The sequence below is a fragment of the Oryctolagus cuniculus genome, chromosome 7 (assembly GCF_964237555.1).
Source record: "Oryctolagus cuniculus chromosome 7, mOryCun1.1, whole genome shotgun sequence".
In the NCBI taxonomy this organism is placed as follows: domain Eukaryota; kingdom Metazoa; phylum Chordata; class Mammalia; order Lagomorpha; family Leporidae; genus Oryctolagus; species Oryctolagus cuniculus.
In genome coordinates, this window is record NC_091438.1 from 57,783,939 (window position 1) to 57,807,405 (window position 23,467).

The 23,467-nt window shown below is 41.0% G+C and overlaps 1 protein-coding gene across 26 annotated transcripts in view; it reads left to right on the plus strand.

The window, feature by feature from the left end:
* Nucleotides 1-23,467, plus strand: part of ST7L (suppression of tumorigenicity 7 like) — a 229,180-nt gene that overhangs the window by 79,304 nt on the left and 126,409 nt on the right. For 21 of the 26 annotated variants that reach the window (XM_051857380.2, XM_070077862.1, XM_051857384.2 and 18 more), the window contains 2 exons: nt 6,013-6,152; nt 7,157-7,906. In XM_051857380.2, coding sequence (XP_051713340.1) covers nt 6,013-6,152; nt 7,157-7,291 — 275 coding nt within the window. In that variant the 3' untranslated portion in view covers nt 7,292-7,906. Of the gene's footprint in view, nt 1-6,012; nt 6,510-7,156; nt 7,907-23,467 lie in introns of those variants that run through there. The other 5 variants (XR_007923918.2, XR_007923919.2, XM_051857376.2 and 2 more) reach the window with 2 other exon arrangements.

Sequence of the window (23,467 nt, forward strand, 5' to 3'; positions counted from 1 at the left end):
ACTGGTAAATCTCTGTTTAACTTTTCTTTTATGACATACCTGATAAGTATGCATGCTGATGGTTAGAAACACTAGCGCCCATCTTTCCTTATATGATGTACACCTTTGCCACAGTCTTTACAATACTGAGTCATTAGAACTGAAGTCTAGAAAGGAAAGTTTCAGTTTTATAACCATCAAACTTCATGAGCTGAAATTTAGGAGAATGATGGTGGCAAGTTGAATATGCTTGTATTATACTGCCAAGGTCTTTTTTCTTATTTTTAAATATTTATTTATTTATTTATTTATTTTGAGAGAGAGAGCTAGAGCAAGAGCTCATGTGAATGCTCCCATTCACTGGTTCATTCCCTAAATGCCTGCTACCACTGGGACTGGGCCAGGCAAAAGCTGAATCCAGGTCTCCCACATGACTGGCAGGGACCCAATTACTTGAGCCATCACCCACAGCCTCCCAGGAAACTGAAGTCAGGAAATAAAGGTAAAAGTATCAAAATCAGGCACTCCAATATGGAATGCAGGCAGCTTAATTGCTAAGCCAAACACTTGGCCCTGCTAGGATTTTTTATTTTCCTCCTTCAGCTAAGAGAAGTGGACTTTCTTGTTTCTCAAAGTGCTTACTTGCTGTCTTTTTTTCTTTTCTTTTTTGTGAGGCAAAGACACAGCAAGAGAGCTCTCTCTCGTCTGCTGGTTCAGTCCTCAAATGCCTACAACAGCCAGGACTTGGCCAGCCTGGGAATAGAAACTCAGTCCAAGTCTCCCAAGCAGGTGGCAGGAACTCAATTACTTAGGCCATCACTGCTGCCTCCCAGGGTCTGCATTCGCAGGAAATGAGTCCAGAAGCAGAGATGAGTATCACAGCCAGGCACTCCAATATGGAATGCAGGCATCTTAATTGCTAAGCTAGATGCTGGCCCCTATATACTGCTTTTTTTTTTTTTTTTAAGATTTATTTATGTATTTGAAAGACAGAGTTACAGAGAGAAATAGAGAAACAGAGAGAGATCCTCCATCCACTGATTCACTCTCCAAATGGCCCCAAGAGCCAGGGCTGGACCAGTTCGAAGCCAGGAGCTTTATTTGGGTCTCTACATGGGTAGCAGGGGCCCAACCACCTGGGCCATCTTTTGCTGCTTTCCCAGGCCTTTAGCGGGAAGCTGGCTCAGAAGTGGAGCAGCTGGGGCATGAACTGGCATCCATTTGAGATGCCGGTGTCTCAGGTGGAGGCTTAACCTGCAATTCCATAACAAGGTCCCCACCCTGCCCCCCTCCTACTCTCTTCTCCCCACTGACCCCCCTATAGTGTACTTCTTGATCTCCCCTTTTAGACCATAAACGCTTTGTATGCCAGGATTCTTTTTTTTTCTTTTTGTCCCTGTATCTCTATGATGTTTGTCATAAAGACTGGTATTCAATATTATTTGAATTACTAAAATTTATTAATTTACTCTTCTAAGCAAACCTGGCACATTTTAACTAAAATGTTAAATATGGGTTCTGCATTTGGCCTAGCAGTTAAGACACTGGGGTATTTGGGGAGTGAGCCAGCAGATGGGAGCTTGTTATCTCTCTCCTGACTCCACGCTCTGTGTCTCCGTCTCTCAAATAAAAAAAAAATAACTAAATATTAATACCTTTTTCTCCTTTCCCTATTCTGAACTCCCGGGTTATTAACAGATTAATAGAGAGACTTAAAGACAATGTGCTAATTGCTATATGTATAGAATAATTATATAGAAGTTTGAGGTGGGAGGGCCAGTCTTTCCAGGAAATTAAGGAAGATTCTCAATTTTCTTACTTTGGTGACTTAAGGAATGCTAAATCTTTCATACCGCAGGAGAAGCAGATTTGAGAATAAGGATAGGGTAAGTAAATAAGTACAGGCTTTCATTATGTTGCTTGTGAAATGTCTTATTCTTTCATATATGTATGTATGGATATATATATTCCAGTGATATATGATCTATTTACACATATACATAAAAGTTTGTAATTTACATTTAAATAATGTGTCTAAGATATATTTGTAAGTTATATGTATTTATGATATGTATATTATAAAGTTCATGTATAATATATAAATAGTAAATGTTTTAAGCGTACTTTGGGCGTAAGTTACACAGAGCCACTTCAGACCAACTTCAACATAAATGGGCATTTGTTGGAAGAGCACTGGGTTGTCAGGAACCCAAAAGCAGCAATTGCAGTTTGACTTTATAAGGGACGAGAACCAGGAACTGCAAGGCTGTTAGGATTTCCACAAGTCAGTTATCCGTATCTCTTTGTCTTTGGCTGCTTTTTTCAGTCCCTCCTATTCTTTCTTTTTCTCCTCCCCCAATCCCTACTTGTGTGATTTTTTATTTCTGGTTTTCTCAGTGTATCAGCTTCATTCTTATATCTTTCTCTTTGTAGTTTGGCTTTCCCATCATAGACATTCATGAAGCCAAATTTGATGCCCTCATGACTGTGTACTTGTCATCAGTTCAGGAAAGTAATACTGAATGAATAGTATCTCAATCCCCCTTGCAGAGCTTCTAGAAGATTCAGTTTTACCCAAGGCTTCATTTCTGGTCCAATCAGCTGTAACCTAAAGATATGATCAGGTTATGTAAAAATGCCAGGGATCTGATATCTGTCTCTACATCTCACAAAGCAGAATAAGGAGTCATCATTTTCTAACTAGCAAAAAATGAATGAGATCATGAAAGGAAACTATACTGTGCAGAGTGAACAAAGCATAGGACCAGCAAGGCATAAAAATGTCCAGGGAATGGGTGGCAGGGAAGGAGTTCAGTAAAGGAGTGGTGAGAGAGGACAAGGACTGGATGTCTTAGAAACTAAAAGGAGAAGATGTTTCCAAGTGAGGAGGAGTAGCCGAGATAATTCGGCGTGGCAATTACTGAGAAGAAGCCATTGACTTTGGCAATTAGGAGGTCATTAGTGAGAGAAATTTCACTTTCCTTCCTAGGGTGGGTGATGGTAGTTACTTGTTCTTGTTGTTTGTCCATTTGAATAGGAACAGGGATGTTTAAAACAAAGGAATGGATCTTTAAGTATGGAACATCAGTATGCAAGATTGTATCTTATTAGGCTAATACACTTAGCCTAACATAATGGTTCTCTTTGTAAGTTCTTACAGATTTGAGAGATCTTTAAAAGGTTCACAGAAAATGAATATTGTGGAAAAACTGCATGACTTCATGGATTTTTTGCACCAACATAAACTTACCTTTTTAATTCTATTTTTTCCACGAGTTTTTTTTTTTTTAATAAATTTATTTATTTGAAAGAGTTACAGAGAAGGAGAGGTGGAGGAAGAGAGAGAGAGAGAGAATGAATGAATGAATGAATGAATCAATCAATCAATCTTCCGTCCACTGGTTCACTCCCAAATGGCCACAATGGCTGGGGCTCAGCCAGCCTGAAGCCCGGAGACTGGAGCTTCTTCCAGGTTGCCCGTGTTGGGGCAGGGGTCCGAGGACTTGGGTCATCTTCTGCTGCTTTCCCAGCTGCATTAGCAGGGAGCTGGATTGGAAGTGGAGCAGCTGGGACCTGATCCAGCGCCCATATGAGATGCCAGTGCTGCAAGCAGCTGCTTTTCTGTTTCGCCATAGTGCCGGCCAGCCCCTTTCCATGAGCTTAATGGAGTAACCTCATATAACACCAACTTTACATAGGAATATGAATAAAATGAGGGTGATTTTCATATTTGCAGACCCATAAACCACAAAACCAGACAACTTGCTTTTTTGCAAGCCTTTATTAATTCTAACCCCATATAGGTAGCAAACTCCAGGAGGAGGAATGAAGGGGTATGCTAGAGGGTTTTGTTTGATTATATTGTATGTTCTTAAAGTATTTTTTCTGTCTCTGATTGTGATAGAATGAACAAATTTTTAATAATGTGGACTTCTAATACCCAGGGGTACTTAATGTTTTTTGTTTTTAATTCTCCTTCAACCTTGATATGACTTATAGCATTCTGGAATTTGCTTATGGACCTCATAAGTTCTGACTTGAACTATTCCCCTAGTTCACATAGCTATTTAGTTGTCTTTTATGCCTCCTGATAAATTTTTCTCTACAAGCCAGTGATGAAATTTGAACTTTCATTCCAAGGGAGTGTTTCTGTACTAGTCAGTCATCCATTATATTGATGTATTAGCCAAACATTGACTGACAAATGAATCCACAGAAAGCAATCCAAAAAGAAATAATTAGGTCTCTCCTACAGTATAAAAATCTCATATTTTAGGAAGTTTTCTTACTAAAGCTATGTAGTCTTCTACCTTCTATAAAGTGGAAATAGTCCTATTATCTGTCTAAATAGGATTACTAAAAAATCAAATAAGCTGATATAAATTAAAGCACTTTATAAACCACAAAATGCTAATAGTTTAGTTAATACTATTAATTTTGCTGTCTTGTTCCCTGAATTCTCAAATACCAGAGTTTGTTTCTCTTGGTTTGCTGGAAGAAGTTGGCCTCTCATGACTGAGGGATAGGGCAAAGGGGACTTCTGGTTTTTTGGGTGCTGAAAGCACAATGTTGTCTACAGTTTCTAATGTTTCTAACTTTTAAAAATTCGGCTCTGTTATGCTTTTTTTTTTTAAATAGCTCAAGGCTCTGGAAATTTGCTAGAATTTTAGCAAGCTTGGTTTTTATTTTATACCTTCTGAATATAGTATAAGACATAAAAAGTATCATAGCTATTGAAGGGAGCTTAGGTGTAATCTTTGTGAATCATTGTGTTTAAAAAAGTGAAATTTATGGCTGACCTTGATTCAACACCGAATTAGTCATCCCTTACTAATGCAGGATATTACATCAGGAATTTCTGGGTTAGTGGCTAGCCTCGAGTGGTCAACTTCCTGGACTAATGAAGTCCCAGAATAGCTCTTGGTGTAACAGATATTGTTTGAGTACCTACTGTGTGTCACACACTTTAGTAGGCTCATCTCAGTATTGTTTTTAAAGTGTTTTCAAATTTCAAATATGATATAAATACTTGAATATAACTGGTAGTGAAATATCCAATCTCTGGAAAAATAATACCTGAGTAAATATACAAATGTGGCAAAATAAGACAGGAGACTTCACTTATGGTCAGAATCCTACAGCTCTGATTTTCTGGTTTAATTTTTATGGTGCTCAACAAAATGCCACATATAGAACACATTAATAACTAGGTAAAATTTATTAACTGTTGGCTCTGGGAAATCTCCAATGACATGTCTGTTTATTTATTGCTATACTGTTTCTGAGCTCTCAACAACTCACATTCACTAAGTGATTACAATATTCATCACAAACTCCATAGCGACTTCTAGAGGGATTAGTAACTTCTCAAGATAATATAGCTAGTAAAATACAAGTCTCTTTTTCAGAACCACCTCAGCATAACTTTATAATCAGTGTTCTTTTGCATGATACCATCCTATTCCCAAACCCTAGTACAGTCTGGTTATGTAGATATGCTGTTGATGTTGAAATAAATAGTGGATAATTTTCTTCTACTTTGCATGGCTAAAGAATTCTGTTATTTTGGCCGGTGCCACAGCTCAATAGGCTAATCCTCCACCCGCGGCGCCAGCATACCGGGTTCTAGTCCCGGTCGGGGCGCCAGATTCTGTCCCGGTTGCCCCTCTTCCAGGCCAGCTCTCTGCTATGGCCCGGGAGTGCAGTGGAGGATGGCCCAAGTGCTTGGGCCCTGCACCCCATGGGAGACCAGGATAAGTACCTGGCTCCTGCCATCGGATCAGCGCGGTGCGCCGGCCTCAGTGCGCCGGCTGCGGCGGCCATTGGAGGGTGAACCAATGGCAAAAAAAAAGGAAGACCTTTCTCACTGTCCACTCTGCCTGTCAAAAAAAAAAAAAAAAAAAAAAAAACTTCTATTATTTTACAAAAAAATTTTTCTTTTTAGTTTTTAAAGATAGGTTTCATTTGAAAATACCAAGATTGGTGTATGCTGTATTCTGAAATAAAATTCATTCCTACCTTTCTTCCTTGTAGACTTTCATCATGTTTCTGTTTACCCAAAGAAAGAACTTCCTTTTTTCATCCATTTCACAGCGGGATTGTGTTCTTCTACAGCAATGATAGCCCTTCTCACACACCAGTTTCCTGAAATCATGGGTATTTTTGCTAAAGCTGTAAGTATGATCTCAAGGACTTGTGTAGAGTATTTGTAAAACCCACAAGAAACCACCTGTGATCTGTTTGTGCTAACTCAGTTGAACAGTGGAAAATATTTGTTATAGTAAATTATAAGAATTGACTTGTAAAGTTGCTGTCATAAATATGTCAATCATAAGTTTTTGGTGATTTGAGCTATATACCTTTGTTGTTTAAAAGTTTAAAGAATACAATGCCATATATTATAAAGTTGGTCCTCATAGATCACTTTTGGTGATAAAAATGTTACTTATTACTACCTAAGAATGATCCAATTCTTTTTTATTAATGTATTTGTTTTGATATTTAACAAAAATTCCCTATTTTGTAAACAAGCCTTTTGTTTTTGATTTTTTTCTATTTAAATGAAATAGTTCTAAAGAGCTGTCGAACTTTAAATTCAAGAGTGCAACTAAGATAAAGAATAAGTAGATGAGATGGGACAGGTGAGATATTTGTCCTGGGTACAGAATCTGCCTCCTTACTCAGTGGTTCTTCCTGTTGTTTTCTCTGCTTGGTTTTAGTAACCTTCCCCCAGTCTTGGGTATAGAATCATATACAGAGCTTTATTCTCATTTTTACCCATTATTTTGGGCTTGTTCCCCTTTTCCTGACCCAGGAAATACTTGAGTACTAAGAAAGGGGTTATTCCATGACTATTTCCTCTTCTATATAAATTAGTTAATGTCACTGACTCAAAGTAAAATTACCAAAGATAATTCCCTTTAAGTCTCCAAGCCTTTTAGAAAATATATCTTTCATGTACACATGTGCATTTTACCAGGTCATAGGAATTAAAACCCGAAACGAAAGTACTGTTTTATTGTATTCCCAAATGTAAAATCACCAGGAGCTGTAGAAAAACTAGCCTTTATTTAGTATTGTATTTTCTGTATTTTTCTCTATATGCCTCCATTCTAACTCCCTGTTTTCTCACCATTTCTTTTCCTGTCTTAAAAATAGCTTATTTTGTGCCTTACAGATTAGCTGGCTTTCTTCCGGCACCAGTGGTAGCCAGTCCTGGTTTCTCTTTTCCCTAAAGGTCAGCTGTGTAATGTGTGAAGTTGCCACTGGCTGTAGGCCTAGGAGTCTGAGTCTGCACTGGGTTCTGAGTTAAGCTTCAAGAAGAATGACTTTTCACTGTTCCGGGAGTATAGATATTTGGGTTGGAAACTGACTGTTCTATTTCCTTTAACTGTAAAAAAGAAGCTTAGTGATTGATTCTGCCATAACTCTGTTGTTTGCAATGGTGTTGATTAGGGAGTGAGTGCATCTCAAAGTGAATTGAACTTACTGTGTAATCCAGCATGGAAAAGCAAAATGGACTAGAAAGGGAATCCCATCCATTAATAGCTGGGAAAAATATGTGCCATTGTTAATTTGAGATCACAGGCAGCAGTGGGAGAGATGGTTCTTGTGTTTCTCTCAGGGCATTGAGGTGAGAAGGAAGTAAAATAGAGCAAGGTACTGGCTAAAATTAATGTGGGATGTACTCACCATACGCTCTGTCCATCGACATTAGTGTAGAGTGTCTGCCTGAACCTAAGAGGTCACTAATAGTACCAGAAGAGCCTTTAGAATTACATAGCAGAGCTTATTCTTTAGCACTCCTCTAGCAGAGTCTGAGAATGAATTATTATCTATTTTAAAGCTTAAGCTTCTTTTTTAGACCAAAAGTTATTGATAAACTGTGATTGCAGTTGAATAATAAATAAGCTTTTTTTTCACTGTCTGTTGGTATTCGTGTAATTGATGATTATATTGTTAAAATGTGCCTGACGGTGAACTTTTTAAAAAAACGGTTTTCTATTTCTTAATTTAAATGTATATTAATTTTTTTAGAAAATATTTATTTCTTTGTTTGAAAGGCAGAGCAGCAGAGACAGAGAGAGACAGAGATCTTTCATCCACTGATTAACTCTCCAAATGCCTGCAAAAACTGGGGGTGGGTCAGGCCAAAGCCAAGAGCCTGAAACTCCATCCAGGCCTCCCACTTGGCTGTCATTCTGCTGCCTTCCAGTTGGATTAGCAGGAAACTGGACTGGAAGAGCAGAGTAGCTGGGACTCAAACCATACCCTCTAATATGGGATGCAGGCTTCCCAAGCAATGGCTTAACATACTGCACTATAGTGCCCACCGTGATAGTGAACTTTTATAACCACCTCTGTCCCTGTGGGGTTTACATGTCCATTTTAAATTTCCAATCATCCGGTGGGTGTTTGGTATAACAGATGAGCTGCCCATTTGTTGTGATGCTCTCATCCCATATCCATGTGTCTAGGTTCAAGTCCCATCTCTGACTGTTTTTTTTTTTTATTATTATTATTCAAATAGCAGAGTTACAGAGAGAGAGACAGAGGGAGGGAGGCAGGCAGGCAGGCAGGGAGGGAGGGAGGGAGGGAGAAACCTTCCATCTGCTGGCTCACTCCCCAGATGGCTGCAATGGTCAGAGCTGTACCAGACTGAAGCCAGGAGCCAGAAGCTGCTTCTGGGTCTCCCACATGGGTACAGGGGCCCAAACACTTGGGGCATCCTCTGCTGCTTTCCCAGGCACGTCAGCAGGGAGCTGGACCAGAAGGGAAGCAGCTGAGAATTGAACTAGAACCCACTTGGGATGCCGTGCTATAGGTGGCAGCCTGACTCATCACAGTGCCAGCCCCCAGCTCTGACACTTAATTACAGCTACTTGCTAGTGCAGACCCTGGGAAGCATCAGGTGATGGCTCAAGTGGTTGAGTTTCTGCTTCCCGTGTGGGAGACCTGGATTGAGTCCCTGGCTCCCAGCTTCAGCCTGGCGCAGCCCTGGCTATTGTGGGCATTTGGGGACAAAACTAGTAGATGGGAGCTCTCTGTCTCTGTGTCTCAAATAAAAATTTTAAAAACTCCTAGAACTATTTACTGAAACTACCTGCAAACCAATATTTGCTGTACAGAAGTTCCGAAGGCAGGTCCCATTTAAGAGAGAACAGAAAATGATAACAGTATAGGCAGTCTCCTATTATAAATTCAATATATAAATGCCTTGACAGACCAAGGAACTAGAGGCTGAAATCCTGTTGCTTCACCACTTGGTAAAGTGTGGTATTTGTGTTTAGGAGCATCACCATATCACCATCACCCAAGAACTTGTTAAAAATTCAGGCTCTCAGGCCCCAGTCAGACCACCTGAATGGGAATCTGCATTTTTACAAGGTTTGCAGGTGGTCTTACATGCACATTTAAAGCTTGAGAAGCCCTGTGCTCCCCCCCCACCCATATGAGGAACTTAAAACACCTAGGTAGTGCCACTCCATCAAGGTGGAAAAGGGCCAGCATTGTAGAGTGGTTATGAGCTTAGACTCTGGAGCCAGACTGCTTTGCTCTGAATTCCAGCCCTGGCACTTACAGCCTGTGCAACCTCAGGTAAGTTACCTACCCTTTTCTACCTTTAATTGTAAAATGAGAACAATAATGCCATATAGGTATTGGTGAGGATAAAATGAATTTTAAATATATCAAATGTCTAGAGCCATGTCTACTTACAATAAAAACTAAGTGAGTGTTAAGTGTCATTGCTGCCACTACTGTCTTCATTGTCTCCAAAGTGCAGCTATTTTGGTAAACCCTACCCCCTTCACATGTGGAGGAGATATGTCCTAACAGTGAGCTCAAAATGCATTTTCCCACAGAAACTGTATTATAAATGCAGGTTGGGTGTCATTTAAATAGCTATAATGTATCTCTGGTACATCATGTGGATGCGAACTACAGAAGTGGAGAAATGTTTCATGTTACAGGCATTGGCAGACTGCCTTGTGGAAGGGAACTTTTGGGTAAATTGCAAACTGCCGATGTTAGGATTTGCAATTAAATCATATATTTGATGGCCAAATAAAGTAGAAATTTTGATGCAGAATCTTTGAAATACGATTTTCTTCTATTTAGTAAGGCAAAGCAATTAAAAAAATTTCCCAGATTTCTTCAGTTACTATTGTCTCTTTCTCATTTAATTATCTTTTTATATTAGTTCATATGCTAAAAAATTAATTTGAATTTCTTAAAATGTATTTGTTATAAAAATTGCCTTTTTATGAAGCCAGACACTAGGGATTAATGATTTTTAATAATTTTCACTGTATCTCAGATTTAAATAAAAGGAAGGGAATGAAGTGGAATGGCTAGTGGTTTCATTTTGTTTGTTTGTTTCTGCTTAGTATAAAGTTATGTGGAATAAGACTTTATTTTCAGCAAGCTAGGATTTTTTTTCCCCTGATTTTTCTCCTGAGATGAAAACCTAGTTTGACATTAGACATAGAGCAATGAAAAAAGTTGCATAAATCTCTGGAGATGTGGAATGTGCTGATATCACAGCTGATATTCTCCAAGGCCAGAATTCCTGAAAAAGGAAAAATTGCTTTTAAGTTGTAGGTCATTTTCTCACCTGCTTTGAAGCTTGCTGGGTTAAATATGAGAGTTCACAGTAAGGGTAGCCAGCAAACAACTGAACTGGAATCTGATTCTGCTTATCTGAAAGGAGCTTCTTTATTTAAGAGCAGCACTGCCTTCTCCTTAGAGAACCAACCTTCATCTATTCTGGCCCCTTTATTTCTGTCTTGCAAGTAAAGCTTTCTTCTTAGTAAAGCTTGGGAGCACGTTATCACAAGAAAAAATTTACAGATGGTCTTTGGAGATTTCACTAACTTATGGATGGATTCAGTCGTGTGGCATGTGACTTTAGTGCTTCCACTTCAGAAGTGTGTTTGAATATAAAACTCCCTAGTTGGGTTTTAATAAATAGAGTAGTCTTTATCATGCTGGCAGAAAAAGATGTTACGGGTAAAGAGAAGAATCAAAAAGATTCCCGATCGCTTCTCGGCCTTTTGGCTAAGATCAACTGTAAAAAGATTTCCGAATAAATTGTTTTACTAAGGCAAAACTTTGTTGAAATTTGTTTCACTGAACACATATTGTAACTGTGGTGGGGTGGGAATGGGCTCTGTTTCCAAATATTTCTACTAATCTTTATGTGGGAAAATGTGGTTGGGCATGCCAGTGATGAATTTCTGAGCAACTCATAATTGGCCAGCTCTACTGTAACTAGGGCCTTACAATCTGCTTGATTAATTCTTTAAGGACTACATTAGCCAAGTTGCATGATTTCCAAAGATATAGAAGGTCAGATGTTATACTAACAAAGGACCTCTCTACAGAATGTCTCACTGGGGTTTCTTCAGGCCCTTCCTAAAAATAATTAAAATTTTTCTACCCAAATTACATTTTTTAAAATAATAAGCAGACATAAATGCCAAGTATTTGTTACTGAATAGTGGGTAAAACTTTCAGAAAGGCTTGTCTACTATTCTAATTATTTTTTTTAAGGCAAAGATCATCTTCAGAACTAGGAGAGTTGATAGACAATTATAATTATATATGGATGTTTACCAAAATAAAGGCTCTTAGTTTTTCATTGTCTGTTCATAGGTGAAATACATTTTTCATATTCTCCACCTGACCTCATTCATGCCAAAAACCTATGATATTTTCATACTTCTTTATTAAATACATAAGAAACACATTCAGAAATCAGGCTGTCAGTTAAAATCAGTTTCTTCACTTTTACTGATAATGGATTCATTTTCAAAGCTGAGACTTCTTTTTAGTTTGTAAGAATGGATATAGCTTTAAAAACATTCTTAATTGTAACTAAGCTTTTATTAATACAAAATATTGTTCTGTGACCATGCTGTTTCCAGAGTAATACATCTGAAGTATTTCCCAGAGCCCATACAGTAATCAAATGAATCAATTATGCAAAAAGTCAACTTTTTAGAAGTTTGCATTTTTTTGTTGGTGTTTTTAGTATATCTAAAGTCTTTATTTGGGCAGTCTGGAGTATCTGATTTTGATTTTCATTGTGAACTAGGATGCAGCAAGAGAAAATACATTCTCAATGTCCTATAAGGATATTTGTCATGCTTCATCCTCATTGTTCTTCTTTAAAAAGATCTAAACTGAAAATATGTACAATAGCTGGTGAGAGAATTTGATTGGCTTTCTAAAATTGGAAGAAAAAATTAGTATAAATATAACACCAGTCTTTCAGTCTTTCAACACCAGCCTTCTTTCAGAATCAAAGGTCAAGTTTATGAAGAATTATTGTGGGCCATATAAGGCCTGTGAAATTGGTCTGGACTTGCCAAGGCAACCTCAGGTGGGACTCCAAATTCAGTAAATCTATAGCATGTTAAATGTTAGGTTGACACTTTTTTTGGCCCACAAATAATGTTATAAATATCCAGATGACCCTTGGCAGAAAAAAAATTTCCCTACCCCTGGTCTAAAGTATCATATCTTGGGGCTAGGCATTGTGGTGCATAGGTTACAACGCAGCTTGTCATGCTTGTATCCCATTTTGGAGTGCTTCATAGGAGTCCCAGCTACTCCACTTCCCATCCAGCTTCCCAAGAGTGCACCTGGGAGGTAGCTGATGATGACTCAAGTGCTCAGGCCCCTGTCACTCAGGTGGGGAAACCTGGATGGAGCTCCTGGCTCCTGGCTTTGGCCTCACCCGGCCCTGGCTGGTGTGCTCATTTGGGGAGTGAACTGGTAGATGGAAGATCTCTGTCTGTCTCTGTCTCTTTGTCTTTCTCCCTCTCCCATGTCCTCTTTCTGTTGCTCTTTCAAGTAGATAGAACTAATAAATACGTAAACATTTAAAATATCATAATGGAATTTTTTTCTTTTCTTTTTTTTTTGCTTTAAAGATTTTATTTATTTATTTGCAAGTCAGAGTTACACAGAGAGAGGAGAGGCAGAGAGAGAGAGAGAGAGAGAGAGAGAGAGAGTGTGTCTTCCATCCAATGGTTCACTCCCCAGTTGGCCGCAACAGCCAGAGCTGCGCTGATCCAAAGCCAGGAGCCAGGAGCTTCTTTCAGTCTCCCACACCGGTGCAGGGACCCAAGGACTTGGGCCATCTTCTACTGCTTTCCCAGGCCATAGCAAAGAGCTGTATTGGAAGTGGAGCAGCCGGGTCTCGAACCAGCACCTATATGGGATGCCAGTGCTTCAGGCCAGGGCATTAACCCACTGTGCCATAATGCCGGTCCCAGAATTTTTTTTCTAAAGTGGGAATTTTAGGTAACAGCTGTACTTCCACTCATTGTATCAAGTAGGAAATAGGTATGTTCTTTAATCCTGATGAAGTCTCAATAAGAGAGTGGGGTTTATTGGTATTTTTACTGAATTTGAAGAAAAAAAATATTCTGTAGTAACATTGAGATTACTTAGGTCTATCTTGACAGTAGCCAGTTTCAAGAAATTACTTGGGCTTTAGGTGGCTTAGCAAAATTAAGAGAACTGATATTCAGGGAATTCAGATCTCATAGTCCCTTTTGACCTCATCTTGTGATGTCAGGCATTCTGGAAGTAACACATGTAAGTACTGTTCAAGGTGTGGAAAAGGGCTTTATTCCCAGGGAACAACACCCTTGTTGCCTATCCCCAATATGACACACAGAGAAAGCAGCAGCTTGAGGGAGCATTTAAGAAGTGGGCACGTTCTCACACTCTTCGTTAGGAAGATGCCAGCTCTCCTGATTATTCAATATGCTGGAGTCCCAGTTTCCTTCAGAAGCCGGAGTTAAAACCTTTATTCTCAGGTAGCAGCAGCTTTACAATTAAATTTTAATCCCTGAATGTTGTTAGATTCTTATCTAGAGTACAGCCACAGCTGTTCTTGGCAGGCAAAGACATTGCTGTTTTTCCTTCAGTCACAGTAAGATAGAAAAATGTTCTCTGGCTGGGGTGTGGATGAAGGCACTTTACTAATCTTATTCATAATTCATCCTTGGTTGCTGGGGTTCTCAGAGTTGAAACTTTACCTTCTGATAAAATTCAGCTGGATTTTTTTTAATTATTATTATTTACTTGACTCCAATTCCTTTGGGGGGTTGCCCTTATTGGGAGCTGAGAGATTCTAATTCAGGTAAGCCATGGCTTTGATGACTTTTCTTACTAATTTGCTCTTGGTATATGTTGTTGTAATATACCCTTAAAAACAAAACAAAAACTTCACTGTAATATGCAGTTCAGGGGTTCCTGGGTACCCTAAAAAGAATCCTCTTTCTGTATTGGCTGCCTGAATGGAATGACTTCAGTAGGGCTTATCTTCATTTGTTTTCCAAGTTTAGATTTTTTAAAGAGCCTCAGCATTTAAAATTATGGTAACTATTATTCTATAATATGCTATATGATGAGTGTTCTATAACAGATAGGTCTGTTTCAAATTCATTGCATTAAGATACTACTAATGGATTTCTTTGTTCATTCTTTCATTAATGAGCAGATATTTATCAGGCACCTTTATGAAGTATAAAGTTTCTGTTCAGTTTCTGTTCCTGGTAGCTCATAGTCTTTTTTTTTTTTTTTTAAGATTTATTTATTTACTTGAAAGAGTTACACAGAGAGGGAAGGAGAGACAGAGACAGACAGAGAGAGAGAGAGAGTCTTCCATCCGCTGGTTCACTCCCTAGATGGCCGCAATGGGCGGAGCTGTGCCAATCCGAAGCCAGGAGCCAGGAGCTTCTTCAGGGTCTCCTGCATGGGTGCAGGGGCCCAAGGACTTGGGCCATCTTCTACTGCTCTCCCAGGCCATAGCAGAGAGCTGGATTGGAAGTGGAGCAGCCAGGACTCGAACCGGCACCCATATGGGATGCTGGCACTGCAGGCGTTGGCTTTACCCACTGTGCTACCGGCCTGGCCCCAAGCTCACAGTCTTAACAGTTAGGCATGTGAGAAAGGCATAAAGATGTATTAACATAAGGTAGAGGCTACTACTAAGTTTAGTTCATCATTGTGTATTCATTTAACTGGAAGTGAGAGATAAGTATCTCTTTTTTTCAAATATATAACATGGAGGGGATTTTCCTCTTTATACCTAGCTGCTAAAGTTCATATTTTTGTAGCTTTCTGTAAAATATAGTTCACCAAAAAGTTAGTATAGACTCACAGAGGGTCCTTCCTTTAGAAGAATTTATTTGATTAGGATTCTTCAAACAAGAAGATATAGAAGAAGTATCTCAGGGCCGGCGCTTTGGCGCAGTGGGTTAATGCCCTGGCCTGAAACACCAGCATCCCGTATGGGCACTGGTTCTAGTCCCAGATGCTCCTGTTCCCATCCAGCTCTCTGCTGTGGCCTGGGAGAGCAGTGGAAGATGGCCCAAGTCCTTGAGCCTCTGCACCCACATGGGAGACCTGGAAGAAGCTCCTGGCTCCTGGCTCCTGGCTTTGGATTGGCGCAGCTCCGGCTGTTGCGGCCATCTGGGGAGTGAACCAGCGGTTGGAAGACCTCTTTCTCTCTCTCTGTCTCTATCTCTCTCTGTAACTCTGTCTTTCAAATAAATAAGACAAATCTTTAAAAAAAAAAAGTATCTTGTGGCAATAGTGGGTTAAAGCCATGATCTACAGTGCCGGCATCTCATATAGGCGCCAGTTCAAGTCCCAGCTGATCCACTTCTGATCCAGCTCCCTGCTAATGTGCCTGGGAAAGCAGGGGAAGGTGGCCCATGTGCTTGGGTCTCAGCACCCAAGTGGGAGACCAGAAGAAGCTCCTGGCTCCTGGATTCAGCCTGGCCCAGTCTTGATCATTGGGGCCATTTGGGGAGTGAACCAGTGGATGGAAGACCTGTCTCTCTCTCTCTCTCTCTGCCTCTCCTTCTCTCTCTGTATAATTCTGCTTTTGAAATAAATAAATCTTTAAAAAAAAAGAAGTACTTTTTTTCCAAATACATAACAGGGAGGGATTTTCATCTTTATGTCTCCCTGCTAAAGTTCATAAATTTGTAAGGTAAGAAGTATCTCATCTCAGATTCACAGTAACTCCCCTAAGACAAATGCCTCTATAATCATACATTCCATCTTTTTCTTTTATATCCTCTCATTCTTAATGATAGATTAATAAGGACTAAGGGCCATTCTGGTTTTGAAAATGAAATAGTATAATTTCATTGTGAAGCAGATGGAATAGTAAGAGTCAGGACCAGAATTAATTTGACTCTGTGGATACATGAGAGAGAACAGGAAAGAATGTCCCAGAATCCACTTCTTAATGACAAAGCTGCATCCTGCAACTGATTCTGATTCTGAAATGGATACATATTATGCTAATTTTAAAAACTAAATGAATGGATATTAATATAAGGCATTAAAATTAGGTTCCTTTGCCCTCTCTTCCAAGCTGAAATTTGCTAATCAATTTTTCATGCTTAACAGTCCTACCCCTTCATGGGGAATCACCAAGATTGATTTCTAAGTAACTAAAAAATGTTTCCTATCTTTATCGTTGAGTAATATGCATTAACTGGATCATGGGGAATATGACTTTGGAATACATATTTTAAAAGACAGGACTTATCCTTAAGGAAATTAGGTATGTTATCAGTAAATATGGTAAAATAACAAAAGTACATGGACTAGAAGAGTAGGCCTTGGGTTGTACCAAAGTATTGAAAAATATGCCATGGGCTGGCATGTGGTGTAGTAGGCTAAGCCTCTGTCTGCGGCACCAACATCCCATAGGGCGCCGTTCGTGTCCCAGCTGCTCCACTTCCGATCTAGCTCTCTGCTTATGGCTTTGGAATGCAGCGGAAGAGGGCCCAAGTGCTTGGATCCCTGTACCTACGTTAGGAGACCCAGAAGAAACTCTTGGCTCCTGGCTTCGGATCAGTCCCCCTCTGTTTGGGGAGTGAACCAGCAAATGGAAGACCTTTCTCTCTGTCTCTCAGGGAGAGGGAGAGGGAGAGAGAGAGAGAGAGAGAGAGAGAGAGAGAGAAGGTCATGAGCCAAGAACACAGTCAGCCCTTTGAAAGAAACTTCAAGCTGTTAAAATAAAATGCCAATTTAACTTGGTATTGCAATGGAATAAAGGATGTGAGAGGGTTTGAACAATGACTTGGAGGCAGAAGACTGATGAACAGGCTCTGGAATTTACTGGCAACTGCTATACAGCAACCCATCTGAGTTTGCCACACCTACTGGAATAGGCAGAAATTATTATTGTTTGGGTAGATTAACAGAATGTGCATCTCCAGATAGTAAGCTGGGTGCATGATAGTGTCTTCCAGTTTAGAAGTCCAGTCTGTAACACGTTGGTGAGAACCCCATTAACATCCATTCACCTGCTTTCTTGTTTATACTAGTGTCTGTGCTAACGTTAGCTCTCCAGAAAGACTTAAGTAAACTCCAGTCCCTTCCATTCCTGGGAAACTACTACCTACTCCCATAGGACTTGGACCAAGATAACAAACGCAGTTAACTTTTTTTTCCAGTTTTATCTTTTGGATGGCATTGAGAGTAACCATATCTCTGATTTAGCCTCAAGTTCCATATTGAATTTTTTTAAATTGCTTTTTTGAGCAATAACTTTTCCTTGGTTGTTTAACCATACAAGTTGAGATTTCTGTCTCTATGCCTCTTTTATAATAGCTGCTTTGGGAGAACAGATGAAAAATAATAAGTCAGTTAGATATTTTATGAGTATTGAAATCCCTTCCATTCAGAAATGTAAATAAAATAACCAGCATGAGCAATCAGCTTATGTCAGATTCCATGGGTTTATGTTACATAGGGAAATTATAGTGCAACCTGAAACATGCTTCTTAATGACTACGTAGTGGTGTCACAGATGAATGTAAAGCCCTTGAGCTTTTCTTTTGTGAAGGGTCTCTGAAATCACCTTCTATAAGCTGCCTAGTCAGGGGAGAGAAACTAAGATGATACCAACAAATGCCATCACTGTTAAGTGGCTCCTTACCTTCTAACATCAAATTGTGCCAGCCGAGTAAAGCAGAAAGCTGGGACGCTGCTCACCTAATGGCTTCTTCGGTGTGCACTGAACATCCACGCTCAGCACCATCCTGGGTCAGACCACAATCCCGTGTGTATTTTGTTTCTGAAAGTGGCACCAAGAAACTGCTGTGGGAAACAGGGTTGCTCTTGTGGTTTCTGTTCTTAGAAGTTAGGGAAGTTCAGTTAAGGCATATGATAAAAGCCAGGTACGTAGCTGTTTTTACCTTCAGCAAATGCAAAAAACCAAAGACCTTACTGGTGATCATGAAATCAGGAGTTGCCTCCTGTCTTTGACTGCCGCTCCAGCACCCTGTGGCACATTAAAATTATCTCCTTGTGTGTTAGTGACTGGCACTGAAGCTCTAAAAGCTCTTTTGCAGTCCTCCTATTTACCATGGCCCTAGAGACGGTAAGTCTGCTAGCCACTAAAGTACAATATACCAAATGGGATATAAGTAATCAGGCAAGTTTTAAGATTGGGAGTGAGGGAAAGAAACATGCATTTTCTATTTTAGATTATTCCTTTTTATGTTGTAGATTTTTTTTGGTTTTGAAATATTTATTTATTTGAAAGAGTTACACAGAGAGAGGGAGAGACAGAGATCTTCCATTCTCTGGTTCACTCCCCAAATGGCACCAATGGCCAGGGCTGGAACAGGCTGAAGCCAGGAGCCAGGAGCTTCTTCTGGGTCTCCCGCATGGGTGCAGGGGCCCAAGCACTTCTGCTGCTTTCCCGGGTGCATTAACAGGGAGCTTGATCAGAAGTGGAGCACTGGTCCAAAACATTGTAATTTTTTTTTTTTTTAAGATTTTATTTATTTGAGAGGTAGAGTTACCGAGAGAGGGACAGACAGAGAGAAAGGTCTTTCATCCACTGGTTCACTCCCCAAATGGCTGCAACAGCCAGAGCTGGACTGATCTGAAGCCAGGAGCAGGGACCCTCTTCTGGGTCTCCCACACGAGTGCAGGGGCCCAAGTATTTGGGCCATCTTCTGCTTTCCCATGCCATAGCAGAGAGCTAATCAGAAATGGAGCAGCCAGTACTCAAACTGGTGCCCATATGGGATGCTGGCACTGCAAGCAGTGGCTTTATCCGCTATGCCATAGCGCCAGCCCTACATTGTAATTTCTCAAAGCTTGACTCCATTAATGCCAGCTCTGGGCCTGTAGGCCTAAATTAATGTGTCACAGTCTGGATAGGATATTTGATATCTCTTATTTAGCCCAAAATATGAAATAAAGAGTTGTACTTAATGACACATAGCATTTTGCTGGGCTGTGCAGTATTGATCTTTCACTCCCTGTATCTGTAACAAATGGACTCATCCTTGTGCTTTCTCCTAAGTGCCCTTGTGTTTACTGACATCAATCAGGATGCTGTGTGGTTCTAAAGGGACTCTGAACCACTTGACACTCTCTGTACAGTTACCTCCCACTATTTAAGCCATGATCTCAGAATTCTAACTTCTTTCTATTCCCCAGTGTATATAATGTGTACTTACTTGAATTTCTTTATATATTTATTGCTTGTACATTCTTATTTCTAAGATTCAGCACATACCAGTTTCCTCTGTTTAGAATGCTTTCCCCTGACTGCCCTCAACAAGTTCACGCCTTATCTTTTCAGAGTGCAGCTCACAAGTCACCTCCTAGAGAAGACCATCTGTCATCTCATTCTGAGAAGTCACTCTGAGACTTCTGTTTCCCAAACTGTTTAGTTTCATTGTAGTTGTTGTTTCTATAAATTGTCACCCAACACACATCAATGACTCTAGGAATGATGCTCTTCCATCCTCTTGTCTTTATTTATTAGACACAAACAATTGAAAGGCCTACTGATGACCTTTTCAGTTTCCCCAGAGTTCTAATCCACCTTCCATTGCCTTTCCCTTTACTTCATAGTTGCATTCCTAAGGAAACGGGGCATGTGTTCAGGGCTTGGCCTCCACCTCAGCATGTGTGTGGCAGCCTGCTGGCCAGGTCCCTACAACTGAGAAGGACTTAACCCTTTGCTTTGACAGTCTCTGCACTCTACTCAGACACTTCTGAGAAGCAGACGTGTCCAGTAGACCTGAAGATGGGTGTAGGGAAATTTCCACTGAAAACCAAGTTGGCTTTTCCTTCCTTTTTGCACGAGACCTATGAAGCTGCTGTCGTCAGCAGCTCACCCGACACTCTCTTGCTCTGCCTCTTTTCCAGAAGTCAGGGTTAGTTTAAGAAAAAGCCTCTTGCTAGAAGCCATGACCTCGTACTTTTATCCCCTCCATCTGGTGTGCGGCCTCATGGGGCTGTGCTGCTATGCAGGAGGTGAGCAATGGAATTCTTTAGATGATGACTTCTGAGCCCACATGCGGAGGCAGTGGGGGTGGGAAGCAGGGAGAGCAGTGAGAGCCAAGATCGATGGACCAAAAAGTAAGGTTTGCTCTGGGAGAAACCTTGACTGTAGGTACACTGTTTTCATGAGGTGTTCTTCCCCTCACTCAAGTTGGGGCCCCAGTCAGGGCGCTGTAACATCCCAGGTCTGTGATTGATGTACATTCTGTTCCTGCAGTTTTCCCTTCTGCCTTCACAGTTGGGGTGCAGGAGTGGGATAGGTAGGGTATGCAAGAGCTTATGCTGTCTCTAACAAAACACATTCCAGGATTGAACAGGGAAGGGTTCCCCTTGCACACATCAGCTTTTGGAGCTGCTTTTTCTCACTGTCTTGCACCTAAATAGAGGTCCGGATTTTGAATGAGGGTGGGAGGAGGGGTTAAGAGCAGCACAAGTTTTTGATCAAGTGAAAATCTGTTGTTTGCCTCATCTCACTGAGTTTCCCTACAAGGTAGATACCCTTTGCCTTGGTGTAGATGAATTACTGGTCTCAGCCAGTGGCCACATGATCAGGCCAAGAGTAGATGCCTTGCTTGGAAAAGGACAATTTCTTAGCACTCTTTTCTCTGTTCTTACATTCTCAAGCCTTGGGTTGACATCAGTTTTTTAAAAGAATGAAGTCTCAGAGGAAATTCTAAAATATACCTTAAAAGCCCAATGCCTTAATAATTTCCTTTCACGTCCTCTTATTACTACTATTCTGTCTACACATTTAGCATCACTTTAAAAGAACTAGATAAAGTTAAAACAAAATTTGAATGTTAGTCTGAAGGCCAGGTGCTGGGGAGGGGAAGCAGAAAGATTTCTGTTGGAGCCAGAGTTGTTGAAATGTAGATCACCTTCTGTAGTGATCTCTTGGCGTAGTGGTGATTGTGCCAGAAATGACAAAAAGGGAATTTATTGATGAGGTCCAGGAAGACCTAGACTCTTCCTTTGTAAACAGCTTAGATGTTCCCTCCTGGTGGTGCTAGGACTCCTACAGGGCTCGAATATTACATAACATTTGTATTCTGGAGGCGCTAAGACTGTGGCACCCCCAACCCTGGGCACCCTTAGGCTTTGAGGAGGAGACAGGAGATGTGAAGTCCGAGACCTAGGTTTGAGTTAGACTGGGCCACCCACTGTCCATGTGACTTTGGACAGACCACTGAACCTCTTTAAACAGCATCTGTAAAATGAGGGTAACCCCTAGCTCACAGGGTTGTTGTGAGGATCACATATAAGCATAAGTGTTTTGTAAATTAAAAAAAAAAAAGCTCTTTATGAACATTATTGTTATCCTTGAGGGAAGCCCCACCTTGAAAGCTGTCAGATAGGACAACTGGGATGGAGCTTGTTTTTCCTCTTTCTTCACTCAGCCTAGCTTTTCGCTTTGCTCAGGACTGCTTCTAGGGCTCAGTGGTGTGAAGCTGAGTCATCAGATTTTTGCCTCCTTTGGCCAAGGAGAAAGAACTCCCGTGTCCCAGTGCTCCATCCATGGATTTGTGGGCAGAATGGAAGTGAGAAAAGGCAATTTTAAAGCCACGATAGCTCTGAGTTGGAGGGCCCAGGGGAGAATGCTTATCTTGCATTCTCAGATCCAGAATGACTGAAAACATCTTAAGTAAATGAACAATAGCCACAAAGATGCTCAGAGATAATTTAAGCCATGACTGGGAAGTGGGGAAATGAACTTCTGAACTCTCTCTCTCTCCTTTCCCTTTTAACTTTGGGATCAGGGACAGGCATCTGAGTATTACTGACACCCCACTGGCTATTGCTGGAAACCTGCTGAGCACCCAAGGAGAATACCAGCTCCTGGGAAAGCTTAGTTCCACACATTAACTCCGACATATATACCCTAGCAAAGCAGCTGGCTGGTCTTTTCCATTGCCTCTCGTTTATGGAGATTATGCCTGAAGTCCACAGCTATCCCAATGAGTCAGAGCCCAACAACAGTTACAGGTCACAAGCAGTAGGCTCGGCAGTCATCCCTCATGCAGTCATGAGATGGTCCTGTCATTTACAGTACACGGGGTGTGCATCTGTCTCCAGCATGAAGCAGCCTTGACAGGTTGTACAGTCTCAGCCACTCTGCTTAGGTGATCCTTCTCCACCACAAATCTCTTCTCTCCATGTCCTCTGTCCATCCTTCCCCTGCCACCTCCAGCTGCCTGCATGAGATGTGACTTTGTAATGTCCCTTGGTTATAGCAAGATCCTGTTGGTATGACTTTTGAAATATCGATTGAAATCTAGTGGCTTTTTTATTGTTGGGGAGAGTATACCTACCAGTCCCCTGCAGCTGAGGGTGGTTCCATGTGTGGACATCATACGTGTACCTCATGCATATATCCTCATGGCTGTGCCTGGGCTGACAGGGAGGGCAGAGTGAAAAGGAAGCACCTCTGTCTTGCTTTCCAACGTTGCTCAGAGATGCCCAACCCCCGTAGTAGCAGGCAGTTTCCAAGGGGAGGGTGGGGGCAGAGGCCTCCACCAAGGCCATCAATAACCAGGTGTGAGCTACAGGTCTCTGTGTAATGTGAAGCTCTCCCGTATTTCATTTCTGCACCCAGGGGGCGGCTCTGCAGGATTGCTTACGGAGAGCTCTGTGTCTGGCACCTCTCTCCACAAGGCCCAGGCGCCCAGGGTCCCACCGACCTGCCCAGGAATGCATCGCATTGTTCTCTGGTGCTGTAATTTGGCTACAGGAGCTAGGCTGAATACCTCCCAGGGATGAGAAACATACGCTCCCTGGCGTCCTCCCTTTTCCTCAGCTAACTTGGGCTTCTGCCCTCTGACCACTAGAGCATTTAAATAATAACTTCAGAAAGGCTGAAGAAAAAAAAAATCTTGATTATCTCTCTTCTGTTAAACCATGTAGAAACTTATGTCCTGAGTGGGTCTGAGAATTTGGCAGAAGGACTTAGTGGTGGGTGTTCTTGATAAGGGAAGTGAGAGAAAGGGGAAGAAATTACTCTGCAATGGGGAGGATAGAAACGAGGCTGTGTGTAGTCAGTTAGACTTGCACGCTTTGCAGACAGACCCTTGGGGCCGGGCAATGGCAGATTCCTCTAATTAATCTGAAGTCCCTGATTTCATTTTTCCAGCATCACTAT